This window comes from Oncorhynchus kisutch, linkage group LG25 (genome assembly GCF_002021735.2).
Source record: "Oncorhynchus kisutch isolate 150728-3 linkage group LG25, Okis_V2, whole genome shotgun sequence".
Classification (NCBI taxonomy): Eukaryota; Metazoa; Chordata; class Actinopteri; order Salmoniformes; family Salmonidae; genus Oncorhynchus; species Oncorhynchus kisutch.
The window spans coordinates 7,347,125-7,373,820 of NC_034198.2; the positions used below are offsets into that span (position 1 = coordinate 7,347,125).

At 43.5% G+C, this 26,696-nt stretch overlaps 1 protein-coding gene across 1 annotated transcript in view; it reads right to left on the minus strand.

The window, feature by feature from the left end:
• Positions 1-26,696, minus strand: part of LOC109870556 (unconventional myosin-Id) — a 122,911-nt gene that overhangs the window by 17,894 nt on the left and 78,321 nt on the right. Inside the window, exons 17-21 of the mRNA XM_020461116.2 lie at positions 25,542-25,765; positions 24,911-25,049; positions 24,547-24,651; positions 24,017-24,130; positions 14,359-14,513 (exon numbers count right to left, since the gene is read on the minus strand). Coding sequence (XP_020316705.1) covers positions 14,359-14,513; positions 24,017-24,130; positions 24,547-24,651; positions 24,911-25,049; positions 25,542-25,765 — 737 coding nt within the window. The remainder of the gene's footprint in view (positions 1-14,358; positions 14,514-24,016; positions 24,131-24,546; positions 24,652-24,910; positions 25,050-25,541; positions 25,766-26,696) is intronic.

The window sequence follows — 26,696 nt, forward strand, 5'->3', positions numbered from 1 at the left end:
TATCATTGGAAGATTGACCCTAAGAGACTACATTTACCAGGTGGTCGCTTGGTGTCCTCCGTTGCAATTATTGCGTAATCTCCAGCTGCAGTACTTTTCCGTTTGCTACTGAGGAGAAACCCAACTGCCACGAAGGATTTATCATCGAATAGATATGTGAAAAACACCTTGAGGATGATTCTAAACAACATTTGCCATGTTTCTGTCGATATTATGGAGTTAATTTGGAAAAAAGTTTGGCGTTGTAGTGAATGAATTAGTTTTTTTTCGTAGCCAAAAGTGATGAACAAAACGGAGCGATTTCTCCTACAAAAATAATATTTTTGGAAAAAATGAACATTTGCTATCTAACTGAGAGTCTCCTCATTGAAAACATCTGAAGTTCTTCAAAGGTAAATGATTTTATTTGAATGCTTTTCTTGTTTTTGTGAAAATGTTGCCTGCTGAATGCTAGGCTTAATGCTATGCTAGGCTATCAATACTCTTACACAAATGCTTGTGTAGCTTTGGTTGAAAAGCATATTTAGAAAATCTGAGATGACAGTGTTGTTAACAAAAGGCTAAGCTTGTGTTTCAATATATTTATTTCATTTCATTTGCGATTTTCATGAATAGGAAACGTTGCATTATGGTAATGTGCTTGAGGCTATGATTACGCTCCCGGATACGGGATTGCTCGTCGCTAGAGGTTAACTTATAGTAAACATAAATCACTGACTGTGTTGTGCACAAACATACATAAACTTCTCCTACCAACATATATTTCTGAATAATATGATTTTCTCTTCCCAACAGCAGAAATATGACAAACAAAACATGTATATAAGAATATAGAAAAATTCTGGCCGGTTGGGCGTACTGCCAAATTCTCTAAAACGATGTTGGAGGTGGCTTATGGTAGAGAAATTAACATTCAATTATATGGCAAAAGCTCTGGTGGACATTCCTACAGTCAGCATGCCAATTGCACACTCACTCAAAACTTGAGACATCTGTGGCATTGCGTTGCGTGACAAAACTGCACATTTTAGAGTGGCCTTTTATTGCACTTGTGTAATGTACATGCTGTTTAATCAGCTTATTGATATTCCACACCTGTCAGGTGGATGGATTATCTTGACAAAGACTAAAATGCTCACTAGGGCGGCAGAGTAGCCTAGTGGTTAGAGCATTGGACTAGTAACCGAAAGGTTGCAAGTTCGAATCCCCGAGCTGACAAGGTACAAATCTGTCGTTCTGCCCCTGAACAGGCAGTTAACCCACTGTTCCTAGGCCGTCATTGAAAATAAGAATTTGTTCTTACCTTTATTTTACTAGGCAAGTAAGTTAAAAAAAAAAAAAAAAAAAAAAAAACAGGGATGTAATCAAATTGTGACTGACCATCTGGAATCGGTCTTATGTAGCAAAATTTGAAATTGTGTTTTTTACATTGGATAAAAGTAGAGACTCAAAATGCTACAAAATGGTATATCATACACTGCATTTGAGGAACAATGGGAAAGTAATTATGCTTTTAAAGTTGATCAACTTGTTAACTCACTTTTGAGAAAATGGACTTTGAATGTTTTGGTATCTAGTTGACCCTCTTTGTCTACACCCATTCAGCATCGTTCACACCCTCTTAAGCTTTAGCCCCACCCATCTCGTTTAGCTGTCAGAGCGAACACTTGACTGGCCGATGATTGGATAACATGAAAAGAGCCTAACCAGCTCTGCTAGCAACAAATTCATTACGCTTTTTTGCAGACGTTTATCCGGCCATAATCAACGGGTGTTGTACACACATCATGTGAAATTAGCTAACAAGCCAGGCAGCTAACATTAGCTAGTTAAACAACAATGAACAGTGCCAACAATGCACAGTACTGGGAACTAACCAACCAGGTTCAATGTTAGCTGGCTAACATTAGACTCTAAGTAGAAAAGCTAATGTCTCTGGGATACAAATGAACCTAGCTATGTAAACAGCGTTTAAGATCACAAGTCACGTAACGTTTGCTAACGAGCCAGCCAACGTTAGCTAGTTAAACAATGAACACAGTGCCAAATCATGTCGTTACTACCCTGCATGAATACCGCTAGCTAGCTAATAGTACACTTGAAATTAAACCACTTTGTCAAAATCAGAAACGTGTAATATCTGAAAATGTAGCTAGCTTACGCTAGACTATCTTACCTGTATACATCATCATGCATGATGGATGCGTCTCCCTGTCAGGAATGCCATACCACAGTTGCCCTTAGTTTGAAGATGTAATCCGGAGACCGGTGTTTTCCCCACCTCTTTAGCCATCATACTCTAATTCCACTTCAAAACGTGACCTCCAGAAAGTGGAGAGCAACACTTATGCAGCTCCACTACAAAATACATTTAAAAAAGAGACGCGTTCGACAGGATTACCAACACAGACTGACTAGCTCAAATAGTCAGAAGCCTTCTATATGGCAGACCAATCTGAATTCATCTCGGCATGTCCAGCCCACTCAATCATGGCTAGTGGGAAGGTTGCTCACTTTTTCTGTGGCTTAACCAATAAGGCCCGTAATTTAACAATTTTATTTGTATTAACAGATGGCATACAAGGTTTGTTATTAAGGCACATGAATGTTCACAATGGTCGAGAAGGTATTTCTGCCCCAAAACACATTTTGATAAAACTGCTCTCATGTGAAATCGTGACTTGCGACATACGCCTAGTTTCCTGATTCGGGTCACATTTGTGCACAGAATTGGAAAGAAATAAGCTTTTGAGTATGGAACATTTCTGGGATCTGTTATTTCAGCTCTTGAAACATGGGACCAGCACTTTACACATTGCGTTTATATTTTTGTACAGTGTAGAACAGGTGCTAATGACTTTGAACAGGATCTAATTACCATTTCGCCCAGTGATGTTGTCCAGTCACTAAACCTTGAGTCTGAATCGACCCCGAAGTCCCCTATAGCTGAAGTCCGAGTCTCAGTGCTCGAGTCCTGGTCCAAGTGCTCAAGTCTTGAGTCAATGGGTCCACATTAACTCAAAATAAAGTTATTTAACCAAACAGATAGTGTGGTGGCAAGAGGAATTTAGTCAGTAAATAGTTTGCTATCCCTTTGCCTTTCTTTTTGCGTCACAAAATGTTAACATATAGGCTCCTGGCAATTACCAGGGCCACTTTAAGATGCAAAACATTCTTGAAAGTTGCAGATAGATATGTCATGAATAAAGCCAACGTTATTCCTGATTCAACATGTCAGAGATTCATGTTTGTTCTGCATAGCATATTTCTTTCCAAAACGTGTCCTGCTGAACTCCAGGTTGTTAGCTATAGCTAGCTAATGAGGTAACATGACTGAACAAGGTGTAGCCTAAACAAATGGTTAACAGTCCAGTCCGCAAGTAGCCTAATTTTAGAACGGCCTGCGATATGCTTTTGAATGTAAAATGCGACCTGCCAATGCATGATCGAAAGAAAAAAACGTAGTGCCGGTATTATGGAACATATCTTTTTAACGGTAATCTCTCAAGCCGTTCTATCTGAGGAAAAGAGGGAGACTTGGCTACATTGGCTACAGAGCCTGGCTATGAAATGCAGTTGGGAAAATGGGAGCTTGATCAAGACTCCAAATTGAAAGACAGTCTACTTTTCCATACTCAAGGGAGAGAAAAACATAGCTAGACTGTTGTTTTACTATTAAACTCGATACTGCTATTGTTCAAAATGTTGTAAAGCAGCATGTGTTTCTTAACCAGGCAAAGGGTAGCTAACTAGAAGGCTGGTGGTGACTGGTTAGCTACGGGGAAGCAAGAGTCGCCTGCGCGAGCTGTATAATTGGAGGTGGAGCCGGAGGGAGCCAGTCCACCCACACTTATCGCTTGCTCCCGCAGTTCACCAGCTGATGTAGGCTGTGTGTGCTGGGTGTGGCATATCCTTCTCACTGATGAACAGAACAGCTCTGCATATCTCTGCTGCTAATATTAGTTGTGCTTATCACAGAAAAGCTCTCAATTTCGCCAAAAACACTTGTCCAGTCCATTTAGTAGGCAGATTTTAGTCTTTTAGTCTAATTTCGCCTCATCTCGTTTTAGTCAACTGAAATGAAAAATATGTTTCTGTTTGTTGCAGTTTTTTCTCGGTTTATTTAGTCACTTAGTCTCGACAATTGCCACCGAAAATGTGTTTATTTGATGAATATTTAACGAGTCAGACGCAAATGATTTACTCCAGACACCCGACAAGGCCCTCATCTCCGTCATTCGCAAGAGACAGCGATATCGGGAGGTAGGTCTGGGTGCCTTGTATCTGACAGCGAGTGGGTAATCTGCCTTGACCATCGGTCCCATTAACCAACGTACAATCATTGGATAATAAAATTGAAAAACTACAAGTACATATATCAAAATTAAAAACTGTAATATCTTGTTTTCACAGAATCGTGGCTGAACAATGACATGAATAACATACAGCTGGCGGGATTTAAGCTTTTTTGAGGATAGAACAGCAGCCTCTCGTCAGACAAGGGGTGACGGTCTATGTATATTTGTAAACAGCTGGTGCAAGAAATCTAAGGAAGAGTATCTCATGACAAGCTCTAGACCACACTATTTACCAAGAGAGTTTTCTGTCTATTTGCCAGCACAAACCAATGCTGCCACTAAGACCGCACTCAATAAGCTGTATACGGCAATAAGCAAACAGGAAAATTCTCACCAAGAGGTGGCGCTCCCGGTGTCCGGGGACTTTAATGCAGGGAAACTAAAATCCGTTTAACCTCACTTCTACCAGCATCTTAAATGCACAACCGGAGGAGAAAAACTCTAGACCACACCCAGAGATGCGTACAAAGCTCTCCCTCGCCCTCCAATTGGCAAATCTGACCATAATTCTATCCTCCTGGTTCTTGCTTACAAGCAAAAACGAAAGCAGGAAGCTCCAGTGACTCGGGCAATAAAAAAGTGGGCAGATGAAGCAGATGCTAAGCTACAGGAGTGTTTTTCTAGCACAGACTGGAATATGTTCCGGGATTCTTTCGATGGCATTGAGGATTACACCACATCAGTCACTGGCTTCATCAATAAGTGCATTGATGACGTCGTCCCAACAGTGACTGTACGTATATACCCCAACCAGAAGCCATGGATTACAGGAAACATCCTCACTGAGCAAAAGGGTCGAGCTGCCGCTTTCAAGGAGTGGGACTCTAACCCAGACGCTTATAAGAAATCCCGCTATGCCATCCGATGAACCATCAAACAGGCAAAGCATCAATACAGGACTAAGATTGAATCGTACGACACTGGCTCCAAAGCTCGTCGGATGTGGCAGGGCTTGCAAACTATTACAGACTACAAAAGGGAAGCACAGCCGCGAGCTGCCCAGTGACACAAGCCTACCAGACGAGCTAAATTACTTTTATGCTCACTTCAAGGCAAGTAATACTGAAATATGCATGAGCGCACCAGCTGTTCCAGATGACTGTGTGATCACGCTCTCCGTAGCCAATGAAAGTAAGACCTTTAAACAGGTCAACATTCACAAGGCCGCAGGGCCAGACGGATTACCAGGACGTGTACTCCAAGCATGCGCTGACCAACTGGCAAGTGTCTTCACTGACATTTTCAACCTGTCCCTGACTGAGTCTGTAATACCAACACGTTTCAAGCAGACTAAAAGGTAACCTGCCTAAAGGTAACCTGCCTAAAGGTAACCTGCCTAAATTACTACCGACACGTAGCACTCACATCTGTAACCATGAAGTGCTTTGAATGGCTAGGCATGGCTCACATCAACACCATTATCCCAGAAACACTAGACCCACTCCAATTTTCATACCGCCCCAACAGATCCACAGATGATGCAATTGAGATTGTACTCCACACTGTCCTTTCCCACCTGGACAAAAGGAACACCTATGTGAGAATGCTATTCATCGACTACAGCTCAACGTTCAACACCATAGTGCCCTCAAAGCTCATCACTAAGGTAAATATCCTGGGACTAAACACCTCCCTCTACAACTGGATCCTGGACTTCCTGATGGGCCATCCCCAGATGGTAAGGGTAGGTAACAACACATCCGCCACACTGATCCTCAACACGGGGGCCCCTCAGGGGTGCGTGCTCAGTCCCCTCCTGTACTCCCTGTTCACTCATGACTACATGGCCAGGCACAACTCCAACACCATCATTAAGTTTGCTGATGACACAACAGTGGTAGGCCTGATCACTGACAATGACAATGCAGCCTATAGGGAGGAGGTCAGAGACCTGGCCGTGTGGTGCCAGGACAACAACCTCTCCCTCCCCGTGATCAAGACAAAGGAGATGACTGTGGACTACATGAAAAGGAGGACCGAGCATGCCCCATTCTCATCGACGGGGCTGCAGTGGAGCAGGTTGAGAGCTTCAAGTTCCGTGGTGTCCACGTCACCAACAAACTATCATGGTCTAAACACACCAAGCCAGTCGTGAAGAGGGCACAACAAAGCCTATTCCCCCTCAGGAGACTGAAAAGATTTGGCATGGGTCCTCAGATCCTCAAAAAGTTCTACAGCTGCACCATCGAGATCATCCTGACTGGTTGCATCACTGCCTGGTATGGCAACTGCTCGGCCTCCGACCACAAGGCACCACAAAGGGTAGTGCGTACGGCCCAGTACAAACTGCATTATTGGTTAAGGGCTTGTAAGTAAGCATTTCACTGTAAGGTCTACACTTGTTGTATTCGGCGCATGTGACCAATAACATTTGATTTGTCCTGCTGGACCTAAGTATACAAAAATGTATTTTAGAAGGAAAAAGGGAACTAGAAAAAAAGGAAATAGAAAAAAAGGGTGCCAACTGTATATTATGTGCTTCATTCATATGGTATGAATTATAAGAGCACGATAATTGAACAGGAGTGATACACTGTACTAACAATAAACTTCCATAGGACTTCCTCTAGGGTTAGATGATATACAGATTTTCATCCCGTTCTTGTACCTTATGGTGTTACCGGCAGTGCACACACATTTTTGGTCGCACAAAACAAATTTAGGCAGCAGGGATCTTGATCACAGAGGGGAATGATTGTCTCTACTGTAACCAAGTAGGTTGATCTAGTAAGGTAGCTGATTAGGTAGCAAGTTAGCAAACCAAATGCATTGCTGGAGCCCTGTTCTGGAGATAATTTATTTGGCACCTCTTAGATAGTTAACTTCTAGTTAGTTATAAGCAGTGTGGCACGCACTCCCGAAGCACCCACAAGGTCGGGTTCCCCGCATAAAAAATAAAAAAATGGTATTGAAAATCATTGTTGGTATTTCTAAATACCCTGGTATACCATATATCAATATAAGTTGGATAGGATTGATAATGTGAGTGTGAACAGAACACGTGTAGCAGGTTTAACGCATAGTAATGTGAGCCCAACTCTACTTCCATAAGGGTAAAGAGACTATTATTACCAAGGGTAGTAGAGAGTATTCATCCTAGACAAAGACACACACACATCCTCCCTGTGCTGTGATCTGTGTTGTGATCCTCTCTTTAAAAGGATCATAGGGTCAGTGATGGTGATGTGTGCCAGTGGTGGACTAAGCAAGGGAGCACTTTCCCTGAGGGACCATTGATAGAAGTACACCCTACACAGATGGCTGAGTCTGAACACTGCTAGAGCCACAATGGCTTCACAGCAGGAGGCTCCTTCGGTCTTAAACAATCACGCTTGGCTCTTCCCTCATCCAGTTACTTTTCTCTCCATTCTGTTCAATAGGCCTATCATGACACTAATAGCCAACCGTGTCTGCTCGTCAATGAACCAGCACCCCTAGTCTCTCTCTTGTCTTCTGAAGCACCCAGTATAATCACAAGGGTGGTTGGACTTGGCTAAAGGATCATTACGGAAATCAATAGGTTGTTGAGGATGAGCCAAGCGGAGAGAAGGAAAAGCAGCGGTCTAAGGCATTGCATCTCAGGGCTAGAGGCGTCACTACAGACCCTGCTTCACAACCGGCCGTGATTGGGAGTTCCATAGAGTGGCGCACAATTGGCCCAGCGTCGTCCAAGTCCAGGACCAAAAGGCTTCTACCCCAAAGCCATTAGACTGCTGAAAATTATACATTGACTTTACCCCCCCCCCATACACTGCTGCTACTCGCTGTTTGTTTGTTATCTATGCATAGTCACTTCGCCCCCACCTACATGTACAGATTACCTCAACTAGCCTGTACCCCTGCACACTGACTCGGTACCGGTGCCCCCTGTCCATAGCCCCATTATTGTTGTTCTTATTGCGTTACTTTTTATTTTAGTCTACTTGGAAAATATTTTGTAAGTAAGTAAGCATTTCACGGTAAAGTCTACACTTGTTGTATTTGGCTCATGGCTCAAGTTCGATTTGATTTGGCTGTCATTGTAAATAACAATTTGTTCTTAACTGATTTGACTAGTTAAATAAAAGGTTAAATAACTATAAAAGTTATCCATTACACACGCTCACTTTTAAAGACACATACAGTGGCTCATACTTGGTCACCCCATCAAATCAATACGTCCATTCATTCCAGTTTATCAATGCTTCACGGGTTCGAGAGACATTGGGCTAGGGGACTAGGTTGTATTGAACCAAGATAATCATGTTGATCAGGCCCAAGCTGGAGACGACAGGAGAAAAGACAAAATGGGGAAGAGAGAGAAAGCGAAAGAAAGAAGAAGAAAGAAAGAAGAAAGAAGAAAGAAAGAAGAAAGAAAGAAAGAAAGAAAGAAGAAAGAAGAAAGAAAGAAAGAAAAGAAAGAAAGAAAGAAAGAAAGAAAGAAAGAAAGAAAGAAAAGAAAGAAAGAAAGAAAGAAAGAAAGAAAGAAAGAAAGAAAGAAAGAAAGAAAGAAAGAAAGAAAGAAAGAAAGAAAGAAAGAAGAGAAGGTGGCTCACATTATGACCAGTGAGAGCAGCAAGATAGCACAATAAGTAACAGGCTCTGGGTAGGTGGAAAGGCTGGAGGTATGGAAGGGAGGTCAGGGGAGGGGATGTCTTGGGCTGCAGCACTGCTCTATGTGCATGGCAGAGGCCTCATTACCTGTACCTCACTGCATCTCCCAGTGGTTGGTTGGCAGGCGGGCAGGCGGAGAGCACCACAGGGATGCAGGGATCGACACAGAGGGAAACTAGGTCAGATCCAGCTCTCACACACATTCATAACACACACACACACACACAGTCAGTCTAAAGCCCTCCTCTTCCATCACTCCACCAACCAACCCCCCCAGGCCGCAGGGTAAGGAAATAAACCAAACAGAGCAGGACTCTCTACTGTCCAGCTTAAACAGTATGTGTGTGTGTGTGTGTGTGTGTGTGTTAATCTAGAAAATATTTGTGTGTGTATGTATAGGTGAGCATGTGTGTTTGGGGACTGTAGCCAAATGTAAGAGTTTGTGACAATACACACACACACACACACACACACACACACACACACACACACACACACACACACACACACACACACGTGTGCATCCATGCGCATTGGGGAATTACATGTTGCATAACATTTACGCAGGAGGAGCAAAAACAATCTTTGCATATGTTTTTGGATGGCAAATTAGTGTTTTTGGATGACTGGAATTGGTGCTCTGCATAGTTTTACATGACAGGAATACTATCCAATCCATCCAATCCATAGTGTATAATGATGGGGACGGATTCATTCACGGCTAAAACAAGATGAGCTTTAAAAATACTCTCCACCCCCTTGTTTCTCCTCTCTCTCAGCTTCTGTTTACCTCTCTCACACAGTTTTTCTGCCTCTCTCCAGCTCTCTCCCTCCATCTCCCACCCTCTCTCTCTCTCCCCCCAGAGGAGATGAGTCGTTAGTATTCTCAGGCAGCAGTGTTATTATTGGACTAAATATCAGACAAACATGGATTGGCTGGTCGCTATGGCAACTGCATCTGCAGCACTGCACAGGGACGGAGGAGGAAGGAAAGAGGAGAAAAGGGGAGGGTGGAGTGAGAGCTAAAAACAGGGGGGGGGGGGCTGGAGAGGAAGGGTGTTAGAGGGAGGGGAAGTGAGAGGGAGGGATATAGAGATAGAGGAAGAGATGAGATGAGATGGGAGAATGACTTCCTCAAGTCTGAAATATTGGATTCAGCATAAAGGGTGACCTTGATGGGGTAGGGAGAAAAAAGCACCAGCTAGCAGCACACACACAGTGCCTCTGTCTCTCTGTTTTAGTGTCTTGAATGATGATGGTGATGCCATCTCCAATTACACAGGAAAGTGCAGTACCGCACATTTGTTCACGCATTGCAGCACTTTGAATATTCCTCACGCTTCCCTCGTACTGTAACACAAACGTAATGGATCATCTTTCTCCGGAGAGGAAAACAGATCCCAACTTATCTTCTCACGGATTCCTTCATTAAAGCTGAGCTTCAAAATCTAACATCGCTTTCACAGAATAAAAAAAGGGATAATAATAATAATCATTTACTACATTTCTATAATGCTTTTCATAAGAATCTCAAAAAGGCTTGAAAAGCAAAAAACTAACAAGAAACACATCAAGTCTTTGAGCGCACGCATCCTCCAAAGATGGAGAGGGACAGCGGCTTGATCAGGTGGCTGCTGTGGCTCAGAAATGCAATTCTTTAGAAAACGATTTCAAATGTTGATGTACCGGCACTGACAGAGAGGTTTCATGCTGGAGTTGAATGGAAGAGGACAGAACCCTGATATCATGGGGTCAGACAATGATGAGGACAGCCCAATGCACAATGGGAGCAGAGAATGTTTCAGAGCAAATCGGGGATCTGCCACATAGCTGAGAAGCAACACATAATATAATAACGTATGCCATTTCGCAGGAGCTTTTATCCAAAGCGACTTACAGTCATGCGTGCATCTCTCTCGCTCTCAACTGATCACGTAACCCTGCTGCCCTGACAAATCTGGGCCAACCTCCAGTCTGTGCTACACATAACAAGGAAGTGACACGGCAAAGAGGGAGAGAGAGAACAAAGGAAGAGAAAACATGAATAAAGATGAAGGAAGTAGGTAAGTCCACAAACTGGTGTCTTCCTACAGTATCTTTCCCTAACGGTCATAAGAGAGTGACGCCTTCCTTCTCATTATAGGGTTAGGCTGAGCCCAGAATAACATCACACATCATATGCTTTTTGGCTCTACATAACGGTCTCTCCCTCCATCGCCCGTGTCAATACTGTCTGGAATTTCAGTAGTCACTGTGGACAACAGCAAGACAAGCTGCCACAGAAAGCCATTTTGTGAGATCCCAGTAGATCAAACACAGCATTACACAACAATCTAGAACACTTACACAACTCAGTAGAATTTTCTAATTCGATTGGTTTCCACTGAAGCGCTATTTATAGTTTAGAAAGGGCAACAAAGTGAAAAGTTCCCATGTACTGTAAGTAGGCTTAAAGAACCCATTACTCCTGCCAATAGTCGACCAATTAGTCTACTCCCTACACTCAGTAAGATATTGGAGGGTATTGTGAGTAGACAAATGTGGGAGTATATGGAAAAGAATGATCTGATTACAGCCAATCAGCATGCTTATCGCAAAAACCATTCCACTACCACTGCATTGGTTGACATGACTGACCAGTGGCTCAATGCTATGGACAATGGCAAGTTTGTGGGTGTACTATTTTTAGATTTCAGTGCAGCATTTGATTTAGTGGATCATTAAATAATTTTGACAAATTATGGTTTTAAGGAGGTAGCATTGAATTGGGTACAGTCATATCTAACTGACAGGAAACAGTCCACCTATATCAATGGTTCATTTTCTTCCCCTAATGTGTTATACTGTGGAATAGTATATGGCCAGACGGAAGCCACTCCTCAGTAAAAGGTACATGACAGCCGGCTTGGAGTTTACCAAAAGGCACCTAAAGGACTCTGACCATGAGAAACAAGAATCTCTGGTCAGATGAAACCAAGATTGAACTCTTTGGCCTGAATGCCAAGCGTCACGTCTGGAGGAAACCTGGCACCATCCCTACGGTGAAGCATGGTGGTGGCAACATTATGCTGTGGGAATGTTTTTCAGCGGCAGGGACTGGGACACTAGTCAGGATCGAGAGAAAGATTAACGGAGCAAAGTACAGAGAGATCCTTGATGAAAACCTGCTCCAAAGCACTGGGGGGCGAAGGTTCACCTTCCAAAAGGACAACGAACGACCCTAATTCGACTAATGAGTTGCTGATCAAGAATGGTATCTGTGTGTGTGTGTGTGTGTGTGTGTGACAGATGTAGAGCGTCTCTCCCCCCTCTGTCCCAGGAGTGAAGTGTGTGTGGTGTGGTGTGCTGCAGTAGCAGTGGCTGCCTGGTGCGAGCTGTGTGGGGTGCAGTCAATACAGCAGAGGTCTGGGCTAAATATAGACTAGAGCCCATGCAAGCTTTCACAGTGGAGCAGCGCATCTCCTTAAACATTGCATGTCTCCTCTTCTGAGATGGAGGGAGGGGGGAGAGAGGAGGGGGGATAGAGGAGGAGGGAGGAGAGGGGGCAGAGGGGTGGGGGGTTAGAGAATGACAGATTGGTTGGCACAGAGAAAGAAAGAGGAAGAACAAGAGAGAGAAAAAGAGCTGGAGAGTGGGGAAGAGAAACAGATATAGGGAAAGAGGTGAGAGGAAGATAGAGGGTGCAAAGAGAGAGAGAGAGTTACAAAGAAGAGGGATGACAATAGGGGAAAAAGGTTGAGAAAGAAGGAGAAGGGTGAGGGAGGAAGTGAGGCCATGGGAATATAAAAGCCTCTGGACAATTTGTGAGTTTCTAAACAACTGTGGCGCGTCACAGGGGACAAGAGGGTTAACGTGGAGCAGAATTCGCAGTGTCTGTTTTAACTCTCAACAGATTTGGCCATGACGCCTTTTGACAAGCTACTCCTAAATTGTGACAGTGTTGGCATTTTTTAATTTTTTAAAAAACTTGTCAAGTCGCAAATTCAATCTAAAAAGCAGACTTTTGAGGGGACAAATTTTGAAAACCCCCAGGAAAACAAGATGCCATTTTGTAAGTTGGAACCAAAACAGAGTTATTTGGAATGGGGCTTAGGCTCAATGACACGGTCACACCGTTTTTCCAATGCTGTACATTTGGAGGATAAAAAGCCAGCCATTGACTCTAGGTCCCTGTGTGTGTTGTAAACTGCTACAGAGCTCTGCATTGTGTGGGCTGTGCACCACGCTCAAGTGGAGATAAAGGTTAAATCTACATCTACCCACACACCACACACACGGCCTTTTCTTGTGCCCATGTTTCACTGTGATGGATGGGCTTCTATAGGAAGCACATGGAGAGTCAATAAGAGGGACCCTTGCCATCTGTCACTGTGAGCCTGTATACAATGAGACAAGATATCGTCGAAGATGGGCCGTGTTCAGGCACATTCACACACAGATCAGACCAGTTTTAGACCAGACCAAGGATATAATAAAGCAGCATGGCTTAAAAATAATCTTGGTTAACCCAGAACGGTTCACGTAATTGGTCAGCTGCTCGATTAAGTCCCGAGTCCGTAAATGTTAAGGGAAGTGGCACGAGGAGCTCCACCCTCTCTCTTTTCAAAGTCACGGGCCGAATGTCCCCTCCCCTTCTGAAATTCAAACCGGGAAAACCGGGAGTTTCCCCCCAAATAACCAGTGAGGAAAAACCCAAACACTGGAACTAGGCTGCTCTAATCCTCACCTCCCATTCAGTCCTGGCAGATTCTCTCGGTTTACGCGCAGGATCTTTCCACGAGAGATCAGCTTAAATATAATGTATGCCGCAAATCATCTATCATACATTACTGAATTATCACACAAGCCCCAACTTAAAGCGCAGTAAAATGATCACAATGATGCCTTGCCCGTTTTCTCCATTCTCCTATATCCACTTAAAGATAATTTTAAAAGCAGCACAGTATGCTATAATTTTACATGTACAGTACCCTATCAGATGGGGCAGTATAGCAGTTCCAATCTGCTACCTGTGTAGTTTTTCCAGGGGTTGACCGAAGGGACAGTAAGTAATAATGTACTTCTCTTCGCAATATGTGGGAGACACACAGCTGGTCTGTACGATAATCTCCACCGTCTGCACCATGCGCTTCTCTGGGAGAATGCGCCACACAAGGAGGTACTGGACTTTGCTTTGAGGAGCGGTACTACATAGTTTGCTCCCAGCACATACATACAGTATATTTTACTGTAGACAGACGCACAACATCGCACACGTGAAGACAGAAGGACGCAGGCAGGCAGAAGTAGAAAGTAGAAAGACTTGCCCGACTCACCCAACGGACTTACCCACTGACCCGACCGTCCAACACAGACAGACAGGCAGACAAACAAACACATACATGCCACACACACACACACTGGTTACCTTTTGAAGTGGCTGAGAAGGGTGCCCACCAGCTCTCCGATGCGGCTGTCCCCAGCAGGCACCATGCCCTGTAGACACACCACTAGGTCCCTGCTGTCCTTAGTGTGGAACACCACCAGCTGATCCTTACCTGGGGACACACTCACCCCCGTCACCTGAGAGGACAGAGAGAGAGAGGACACACGCGCAGACACGCACACAGGCAAGCGCACACACACAGACAAGCATACACACGTGCACACACATACAGACAAAACACCATGGGAGTTTGAGTTAGCATGGCTCAATGGACACAGCAATAGACTAGGGGTACTCACACTGAATCAAAACTGTAATCCGTCATCAGTTATTTACTTGCTAAGGAACGGGTGCAGGGGGATTCTGACATGGTCCTATATAGTGAAGGGGGAAAACTTGATACAGTTACATATCGGATATTATTTTTGATGATATATTGTATCGTATTCTTTTGACAATATCTTTTGAAATTTGTTTTCAGCACTTTTATTTCCATGACTGATCAAAACTCATTTTCTCATGTGCTCTCTTGTCCCTCTGCAGCAGACATATGGTGAGCAATATGTTTGGAACATAAAAACGCAATACAATCCCACTATTGAATCACAATACATATAGAATCGTGAGAATCGCAATACATATCGTATTGGCACCTAAGTATCGTGATAATATCGTATCTCGAGGTCCCCTGCAATTCCCAGCCCTAGTCCTTCACACAGACTGCAATGGATGAGTAAAACCCCAAGGTTCTGTGTGCAATGTTTGTCTGCTTCAAGGGTTAATGGTCCTGATAATGTTTTATTTGATTGTTTTACCAAACATAACATCTCTAAGGAAGATAATGAGAAGTAGAGTTTATTGTGCATCTGCTTGGAATTACTCTTTTTCAATTCCTTCCCTTTTTCCTACACCCTTCCCCCGCGAGTCCAGGTCCCATTGAGTACAGTGTAGACCCTGGAAACAGCCAGGGGAGTCAGACACATTATCCCCTCAGCCCAGAACTGCAGGGGCACCATACTGGGAGAAAAATAATCATTATTCAATCTCCATCAGGTTAAGTAAATGTGACACCGCCACCACGGCACCACGCATCGAGGTGTGAACAACAGCTAGCTGCTTTACCAATAGCTAAATAACAGAATGCGAAATGAGCCCCGAGGTTAGAAACGATTTCAACAGGTATACCCCAACACCACATGCTTGTGTTCGTGAGAGCAGTTTACGAGGGTCAGGTTACATGTACAGTACATGAAAGGGTTAATTGCTCGAAACAAGCCTGGTTTCTTTTTAATGAGTGTTCCGAGTTCTCATAGCGATACTGATGGTACTGCAGCGAGTGTCCTGTTCGGTACACCTTTGGTCTATTCTTGAGGGAGAAGAGTCTGTCGTTACGTAACACAGACGAATCCCAGTGTTTTCCACAAACACATGGAGTTGGAGTAGTCAGCCAAATAGAAAAAGTAGCCAGCCAGGCAGAACAAGCTCTATTTTGCTGGCCTCTGGTACATTCTAATGCTAGATTGTATCAGGAAATAACACTGATCACATTTTTTCCACGCTTTACAGTGTTAGTTTAATCAGCTGTTGTAAATATGATATACTGTAAAACACAGGAAAAACTAAATTTTGACTGCACTTTTAAAAGAATCCTGTACGAGTCTGTCGACTTCCAAAGGTTTCAAGCTTCTTTTTATGAGGCATTTTCTCAGCCATCTGTAATACAGGTATGATTGAAGAAAACAGCAGATGTCAACACTGATTAAATCTGTAGACCTACAGATTTACGTGGCCAAAAGTATGTGGACAGGGGCTCGTCGAACATCTCATTCCAAAATCATGGGCATTAATATGGAATAGGTCCCCCCTTTTGCTGCTATAACAGCCTCCACTCTTCTGGGAAGGCTTTCCACTAGATGATGGAACATTGCTGCAGGGACTTGCTTCCATTCAGCCACAAGAGCATTAGTGAGGTCGGGCATTGATGTTGGGCGATTAGGCCTGGCTCGCAGTCGGCGTTCCAATTATTCCCAAAGGTGTTTGATGGGGTTGAGGTCAGGGCTCTGTGCAGGCCAGTCAAGTTCTTCCTCACCAATCTCAACAAATAATTTCTGTATGGACCTCGCTTTGTGCACGGGGACATTGCCATGCTAAAACAGGAAAGAGCCTTCCCCAAACTGTTAACACATATTTGGATGCACAGAATCGTTTAGAATGTCATTCTATGCTCTAGCATAACGATTTCCCTTCACTGGAACTAAGGGGCCTAGCCTGAACCATGAAAAACAGCCCCAGACCATTATTCCTCCTCCACCAAACTTTACAGTTGGAACTACGCATTGGGGCATGTGGCGTTCTCCTGGCTTCTGCCAAACCCAAATTCCTCACTCCAGAGAATGCGTTTCCACTGTTTCAGAGTCCAATGGTGGAGAGCTTTACACCACTACAGCCAATGCTTGGCATTGTGCATGGTGAACTTAGGCTTGTGTGCGGCTGCTCGGCCATGAAAACAAATTTTCAATAACCTCCCGACGAACAGTTATTGTGCTGACGTTGTTTCCAGAGGCAGTTTGGAAGTCGATAGTGAGTATTGCAACAGAGGACAGAAAATGTTTATCACTTTGCGGCTGAGCTGTTGTTGCTCCTAGACGATTCCACTTCACAATAACTGCACTTACAGTTGACCGTGGCAGCTCTAGTAGGGCAGGAATTTGACGAACTGACTTCTTGGAAAGGTGTCATCCTATGACAATGCCACATTGAAAGTCACTGAGCTCCTCAGTACGGACCATTCTACTGCTAATGTTTTTCTATAGAGATCGCATGGCTGTGTGCTCGATTTTATACAGCTGTCAGCAACAGGTGTGGCTGAAATAGCTGAATCCACTCATTTGAACAGGTGTCCACATACTTCAATATCTTTGAAATGAATCCTAACCTAAGCATTTCATGACTGGGAATACAGATAGATGCATTTATCGGTCACAGATACCTTAAACAAATTATAAGGGCGGTTGATAAGAAAACCAGTCAGTATCTGGTGCGACCACCATTTGCCTCATGCAGCACGACACATCTCCTTCACATACATTTGATCAGGTTGTTGATTGTGGCCTGTGGAATGTTGTCCTACTCCTCTTCAATGGCTGTGCCGAATCTGTGACATGTCTGGTGAGTATGCAGGACATGGAAGAACTGGGACATTTTCAGCTTCCAGGATTTGTGTACAGATCCTTGCGACATGGGGCCATGCATTATCATGCTGAAACATGAGGTGATGGCGGCGGATGAATGGCACGACAAAAGGCCTCAGGGTTTGGATACGGTATCTCTGTGCATTCAAATTGCCATCAATAAAATGCAATTGTGTTCAATGTCCGTAGCTTATGCCTGCCCATGGCATAACCCCACCGCCACAATGGGGCACACAATGACATCAGCAAACCTCTCGCCCACACGATGCCATACGTGTGGGCGAGATTGTGTCTGCAATCTTCCCAGTACAGTTGAAACTGAGATTCATCCAGCATGCCAGTGGCCATAGAAGGTGAGCATTTGCCCACTTTAGTCGGTTACGACACCAAACTGCAGTCAGGTCAAGAACCTGGTGAGGATCACAAGCACAAAGATGAGAATTCCCGGAGATGGGTTCTGACAGTTTATGAAGAAATTATTTGTTTGTGCAAACCCACAGTTTAATCAGCTGACCGGGTGGCTGGTCTCAGACGATTCCGCTAGTGATAAGGCCGGGTTTGGAGGTCCTGGGCTGGCGTGGTTACACATGGTCTGCGGTTGTGAGGCCGCTTGGATGTACTGCTAAATTCTCTAAAACGGTGTTGGAGGCAGCTTATGGTAGAGAAATTAACTATCAATTCTCTGGCAACAGCTCTGGTGAACATTTCTGCAGTCAGCATGGCAATTGTGGGCTCCCTCAAAACTTGAGACATCTGTGGTATTGTGTTGTGTAATGAAACTGCACATCGTAGAGTGGCCTTTTATTGTCCCCAGCACAAGGTGCACCTTTGTAATGATCATGCTGTTTAATCAGCTTCTTGATATGCCACACCTGTCAGGTGGATAGATTATCTTGGCAAAGGACAAATGTTCACTAACAGGGATGTAAACAAATATGTGCACAAAATCTGAGAGAAATAAGCTTTTATTTCAGCTCACTGTACATGTTGTGTTTCTATATTTTGTCAGTTAATCTGAACAGCCAGTCCAAAATTGCTTTAATATTATGTCATGGAAATAATTGCATTGTATTAATTGCATTCAATTTTGCTTCTAAAGTATGTCATTTTGAAAATAGGACTCTGCCCCTTTAAGACAAACGTTCCAAAAGAGACATCAACATGGATACAGTAGGCTAGCCAATACGAAAGCTAGGTGTATTTGTATAGCTTTCTTTTTGCAGACTATCAACAGTAGTCAGAATATTGCGAATATGGTTCATTTTGTAAATCACTTTCCATAAAATAAATAAGCTCAGTGAGTAGATTGATGGGCACTTTTATTTATTGCTCTGGATAGCTAGATCTCGCGTGTGCTGTGTGAAGGCATCAACCCATGTACTGCTCGAGAAGTTGTGCCTCGCGGGAGCGTTGTGGTTTTTGAATGAATGGCCAATCATATTGCTCAAATACAAATAGCTTGACATTTACGAGTGTAGTCTTCAACGGTTTTCAATGGTAGACTGCAACAGAGAAGGTAAATGTTGAATTGGAATGCAAAAAAGTGCTGAAAAGTTACTGGCCCTGTCGGTCAAGAATGACAACATCCACTGGCCCGACCGACATATTTTTACAGGCCGCGGGCCAGCAGGCCATCGTTAATGTCGAAACCTGTAAACAAAAGAAAATAAATGAACGTGCCAGAAAAAAATGTGGCTTAGTGGATTGTTACCACATTATACGGGATGTGCGAATTCAAGCTCTCTCCCTCTGTGTAAAGACATTTGACTGCAACCACAGCGGGAGGAGAGTTCCATACTGTCTGTATTGTGTGTTATGTCATTCTCTACCCCTCTGCGTACCAGTAGTGTTTCCCGGTCATCACTCACTTTGCGACTGACAGGAATCTGTCCTCCTATCAAAAGATGTATATCGTTCACTGTAGCGGGAGAGGGCTTGGCAGACTCTTTTTCTGACTAGCAAATTGAAAAATCCCTACGAGATAGAGAGAGAGAGATGAAGAGGAAGAGAGAGAGAAAGAGAGATGAAGAGAGAGATAGAGAGAGAAATACACTGCAAAACAAAGATGGAGCAAGAGGAAAGGGGAGGAGGTAAAGGATACATCCATGTGTCCATGAGACAAGCTTTGGCAACTTGCTCCCCAACTCCCCAGTCAGCCAGCAATCAATCTTTACTAACACATTACATTCCCATTTAGCACCTCTAAATTAAAGGATCCATACATTGCACTACTTTACTGTACTCTATGACAAATAAGTCATATTCTATCTAGGAGAGAAGGAATCAAGAGAAAGAACGCATGGTTGGAGAAATGGAGAGAGGGAGTAAGATTCAGGAATAGAAATAGTGAAATAGAGTGACAGAGGAAAGACCAAAAAGCTTTATTGGAAAGTGGACAGCACACATGTTGCAGCCAGGCAATTTGTGAACATGCTTGAACAATACCAGACATCAGCTGATCTGCCCTCCCGCACAATCGCCATGACAACTACATCTATTGCAAAGTTGAGGTAGATAGCAAAGGATGGTGTCTGGTATAGAGGTTGCGTGTCAAATGGCATCCTATTCCCTACGTAGTGCACCACCTTTGACCAGAGCCCTATGGACTATATAGGGAATAGGGTGCCATTTGGGATGGAATCAATGCCTTTGGTTCCAGCAGGGGTAGAAAATAAGCAGAAGGGTAGCCAAGGTTTAGTAGGGCAGCAACGTTGCTGGCTTGCTAATCAACAGGCGCTAACTGCCTTTCCCCTCCATCCGACCTTCCAGTAATCAACGGCTCCTGCTCCATGCCTCACCGGTTCCCCTAGCAACAATAGGTCTCCATCTTCATCGACTCGCTCACGTTGACCAGTTCTCTCACCCCTATCTCAAGGCCATCAGACTGTTAAACAGCCATCACTAGCACAGACTGCTGCTGCCTACATAGACTTGAAATCATTGGCCACTTTAATAAATGGAACACTAGTCACTTTAATAATGCCACTTTAATAATGTTTACATATCTTGCATTACTCATCTAATTTGTATATACTGTATTCTATACTATCTATTGCATTTTAGTCTATGCCGCTCTAACATTGTTCATCCATATATTTATATTCATATATTCTTATTCCATTCCTTTAACTTGGATTTGTGTGTGTTAGGTATTTGTTGTAGAATTGTTAGATATTACTTGTTAGATATTGCTGCACTGTCGGAACTAGAAGCACAAGCTACACTCGCAATAACATCTGCTAACCATGTGTATGTGACCAATAACGTTTGATTTGATGACATTTAGTATAATGGATTATTTCATCATGCGTATGGTGGGATGCAGTTACAATATGATGGTGTCGTGTCTGTGACTATCATTAAAAGTGAAGACTTATTTTAGCAAATCAATTCTCCGTGTGTCATTTAATTACGCGATCATGTAACTTTGATTAACTATGAAGTCGGGGCACACCACGGGAAAATGTTGCTTATAGAGTGTCAATTGCACGAATATAACTCTTCAGATATTTTCATATCTTATCGATTAGTCATTCTCATTAATGTATTATTATTACCTCACCAGCAAACTCTTGGATATCTGCACAAACCCTGGCCTAAATCATGAATCAGCGATATACAAATTGGCTTAATTATTTATTTACTAACTAACTAAATAAATAATGACACAGAATTACATTAAACAAACAAACGGTAGATATTTGGGTTACTACATGATACAAAGAAAAAGTCCCTAGCGGACGAAGCCGATATGAAGGCTTGGTAGACAAAGGAAAGGGGTGGGGATTGAGAAAGAGGAGAAAAGACCAAATGGATTCACTACACAGTTGATAATTATATTAATTGAAATGCTAATCCTTTGCACATGAACGGCCGCTCATTCGAGAATAATTGCAATGTCTATATTTATGCCCGTATGTCGTTGTTGTCTTCTCTGTTTGAATTCAGTTCATCAGAGAGTCTCTAGTTAACTTCCCCAGAAGTCACAATGCCCTTCCTTGCTCTTATTCTGTAGTGATCGAGAGTCTCAGAGTTGAACCATTTCAAGCCGTGTGGCCAACACTGGTCTTGTAGTTTTAAACCATTTGTCAGCCATGTAGCCACTGCTGCACGCCGACTGGTCTCATGTACATTTCATGGGTTTTATACACTTCTGAGAAAAGGGCGGTCCATGACGCCGACATAATGTGGGGGTGTGATCATAAGATCATTAAAACTAAACAAGTATCTCATTTAGAAAGCCAACATGACACAAATAGTTTCATATTTAATCATATATTTTACACAACATTCAGGTAGAAAACTAATAACTGAGAAATGTACACTTCCAAAGCTACCGTTATTCTGTGCTACCGTCCTTCCTGATGTCACAAAATAAAAAACAACTTCGACAGGATTGTTCTTTAAAATACCCACGGACCATTCCCACATTCTGAAAAATATAAATATTGTTTAATCCTCCAATTTTGGGGATTGGGAGTTGAATAAAGGGAAGCTCTTTGTTCCATAGGTTTATTTCCCCTCTCTTTCTGCATGACCAGGGGAGAGAGTCTCTGCCAGGAATTTATGACCTATCGTAAAGTCATAAAACTTGTGGTGGGAGAGAGAGTGAGAGAGGGGTGACAATGGCACACATGTAATATGTTGTGTGTGGTGTGTGTGTTAGTTACAATACATGATACATGTAACTATACACAATGTTCTATACTGTCTGTATTGTGTGCTATGTCATTCTCTACCCCTCTGCGTACGTCTTGTTATACAGTGAGTGTACAAAACATTAGGAACACCTTCTTAGCACCACCTTTCCCCCTCAAGAACAGCCTCAATTCACCGGGGCCATTAACTCTACAAGGTGTCGAAAGCGTTCCACAGGGATGATGGCCCATGTTGACTCCAATGCTTCCCACAGTTGTGTCAAGTTGGCTGGATGTCATTTGGGTGGTGGACCATTCTCGACACACAGGAAACCCAGCAACATTGCAGTTCTTGACGAACTCAAACCGGTGCGCCTGGCACCTACTACCATACCCCATTCAAAGGCACTTACACGTTTTTCATTTACCCCCTGAATGACACACACAATCCATGTCTCAATTGTCTCAAGGCTTAAAAATGCTTCTTTAACCAGTCTCCTCCCTTCATCTACACTGATTGGAGTGGATTTAACACGTGAGCTCAATAAAGGATCATAGCGTTCACCTGATCAGTCTATGTCATGGAAATAGTTCCTAATATGTTTTGTACACTCAGTCTATATCTCCAAGTCTGCACCATTTAACAATACTGATCATTCTGTCTGGTTACCTTGTGCATTAGACTGAGTGTCCAACACACAGCCTTCCCTCTCCGGGCTCTCGTGTGTGTGTGTGTGTGTGTGTGTGTAAACAATAGCCGATAGCCCTTCAGGCAGCTCTATTCTTCTCCTAGCCCTGCTTTTCCATTTCTCATTTCCATTACAGATGCAACGATAAGACCGGGGTGTTTGTCCTATAATTCTTTCCTGACAGTTTGTCAGATTGAACACTGTGCTTCCTTATCAAAAGAAAGGAGGGGATATCTGGCCCCCCTCTCTCTCTCCTTCTACCTTCTCCCTTTCTTCCCCCCTCTGCCTCGCTACCACTACCTCTCTCACTCCTCAGCCTCTCTTTCATTCACCCCCCCCCCCCCATCTCACTCGCTCTTTCTTCCCCCCTTTCTGCTCTTTATCCACAAGGTCAACTTTCAAGATATAAGCCGCCTGTACTGCAATACTAGAGATTATATTTTGGGACGCACTTTGACTACTTGAAAACGAGAGGTTCAAATTCAGGTGTACTGTAGGTTACATAAACAGAGTTGTGATGAAAAGCCATGAAAAAATAAATCAATAGCAGGGACGTGCTGCTGTAAATCGAAAAAGAACCCAGAGGACTTAACCACGGGAAACAAGGATCATAGGATCCGTGTGCCTTATCGTCCACCAAATCAGTGAGAACCCAGAGGACTTAACCACGGGAAACAAGGATCATAGGATCCGTGTGCCTTATCGTCCACCAAATCAGTGAGAACGTTTTTTAAAAACACAACATTAATGCAGTGGATAAAGGATGGGAAGAGTTGTACATTTAAACCATGTTGCCTTAGCGACAAATAACAGTCTCCGTACGTAGTATGATAAGATCATCTCTAAGACGAGAGTTGATAACAATTACGATTAGTTCAAACAAAACGAAATTCCATTTCATCTCCTTTAAATCAGTCTACAGAGACGTGAAAAGGGCAATTATTCCATTATCTCTACATGGTGTTTCATTTCCTGTTCCACAAACCATGCTATTAATCAATTATCAATTGAGAATGATTTTGAGAGACCCTTTAGACTGTTTAGAGCCACAGATAGTAAGATGTCCATTCATTTCAACTACACAATACACTATATATTAACCACACAGGGGAGGTGCTCTTACATTGTAGAGGGGGATGCTCTTCATGGGCTTGTACTGCTTGAGGGGGTCCATCTTGTATAGGTGGCGGTCTGTGATGAGGACGGCCCGGTCCTCTGCCTTGTGGAAACGGTTGATCTGGGATACATAAAGACCCTTATCCGTCACCCCACAGGAGACCCCACACACACAGCCAACACACACAACTGGGAGTTGGCTAAACTCAGGGACAGTTGGGTGAGAATGTGTGTGTGTGTGTGCAGGGGCAGACTGGCCATCTGGCCATCTGACCACATTTTTTGGACCAGTGGGCCTGTAACATTTTATTGTAATTATTCTTTCTCCGCAAAATGTGAATTTTCTGGGGCCTCAAGGAAAATAATTGTCTGGTGTGTTAAAAATGTCAGGGCCGATTTCTGGTCCCAGTCTGCCCCTGTGTGTGGAGGGTGTGTGCGCAATAGATGTGATCGTATTCTCTATTCTGTGTATGGTGTATGTGTCCACCTGTGTGGTATAGGGTTTGGGTTAGGTAATAGTCCCCAACCCTATTGTACCTTGCGCACGTTGCAGGAGAAGAGCACTCTCATGAACTTGTCCTTACGCTGCAACTCACAGGACACCAAGGTGAAGGAGGACGCTGTGTCAGGACTGTCTCGCTTCTGACAGAGAGAGAGAGACAAAGACTGTCATTGAGATCAACTCCTCTACAAGGAAAAAACACTTTCCATAAAAATGTAGTTCAACAACACACACACACGTCGCCCCCCCCCCCCACTGCACCACCGACAAAAAACACACACACATTTACAACTATATTAAAACTAAAAACAACATCAGAAACACACTCATCAACCTCTAACCTCTCCCTTTGAGGAGCTCAGAGCAAATGTCAGAACCCCCCTAGCCAATCCAACTCACCAGGTAGTTGCCCTCCCAGGTCCTTTGCAGCCCCAGGTCAGGTCTTTGGCCCTTGAGGGCCTCCAGGGTGGCCACCTTGGCCCTGATCTGCAGCTTCTCCTCTGGAGTCAGGTCTTTGATCAGAGTCCACGCCCACCACCTAGAGCATCATGGAAACACCCACAGGAATAGCAATGGAGCCAAGATATCGACTCTGACACTGTAGAGTCTATGGTCTTGATAACATGATTGGCTATTTCTGACGTGATGATACTGCATAACAGGGATTTTTTTTGGGGGGGGGGGGGCTGCACTCTCTCTGACATGAAACATCCTGCCTTTAAACTGTACTTTCAAAGCATCAAGTGTGAAATTTGAAAGTATTGAACGAGGCTTTGATGGGGAAAAATCTATGTCCACCACAGACCTGAGGCTGGAAGACACATGGGTAAAAACCTTCAAAGGAAACCAGCTGGAGTAGAAAACTGTATACTCCAAACTCGTACTACACTGATAATACTGATGGAAGGGCTTACAGTGCATCGTGTTCAAGGGTTGATGTTTTACCCGAACAGAGGTGGGATTACTCATACTACAACCCCTTGTGTGTGTGTGTGTTTGTGTGTGTGTGCACGCGTGACACTTTGTTTACCTGTTGTAGATGCTCCGCAGCGCCTCTTCAAACTTCCGCAGGACTTTGGGCGGCGTGGGCCACTTGACGTGCTTGCCATGGTCCTTCATGGAGCGCACGTTCTTGAATTTGCGGTTGACGTCCTTGATGTAGGACTTGACCTTGTAGTGCTGGTAGGCCCGCAGGATGATGAGGGCGGCTCGCATGCGCCGGTAACGCATCCTGGCTATGGTACCGCGCCATACCTGGTGAAGAGAATGGATAGGTTAACACAGTGGGAATGAGTAAGCCTCTATGGATCCTGTACCTCCCAATAACAACTATTAGTTTAACAGGATGTATGTCTAGAGTATGAAACACACTGTTAATATAACAAAAATGTATAAATGAAGGCAGCCTATATTTGAGCAACATTTTCTCGGACACATTTCAAATGAGATACAGTACGTACAGATGCATAAACTCGAGCAAGACAGACCAAAAGATTCACATAATTCAATGACACATTCATGTTAGTAACTGTAAATCGGAACAGCTTGTATGTTGGGAGTCTTATTGAAAAGAATGCCTAAAATAACTTGTATGTACATTTTTATGATCTGAAGCAGGAAAGCCAAAACAAAGATTCACATCATAAAATGTTACTGTAAATCTGAACAGCATGTGTGTGTTGGACTCTTATTGAAACTAATGCTCTGAGCCGGCGTAACCAAACTTTGAGTTACACCCCACCCCCCACCCTATCAACCGCTCCGGAACATGAATAATAAATGGTAGTGGGACCCCAGGGAGACATGTCTTCTGCTCCTTCCTCACTAAAACCACTGCCATATGCTCCTTTTTGACTTCATATTGATTCATAGACCCGTACCAGTCTATTTAACTTCCTGTAAACAACAAACAAAGACCCTATACAGTGCTGACAGTCTCAATTGTGTTTGATGTTGACACTCAAAAGCAACTCATTAATGTTGCAGTCCTATACTGTATATCAATGGTAACGCATCAGTCTTAGTCACACAGTACATGAATTCTAATATGCTGTAATTCTGCAGATCATGAATATTTGATTCCTTAACGTATGTATGTTTGGCGGTGGTTGATTTGAAAAATAGTCTCTGACATTAGCATATTAAATATTGGGGAAGTGTTTCACCTGGGGAGGTTGATTATGTG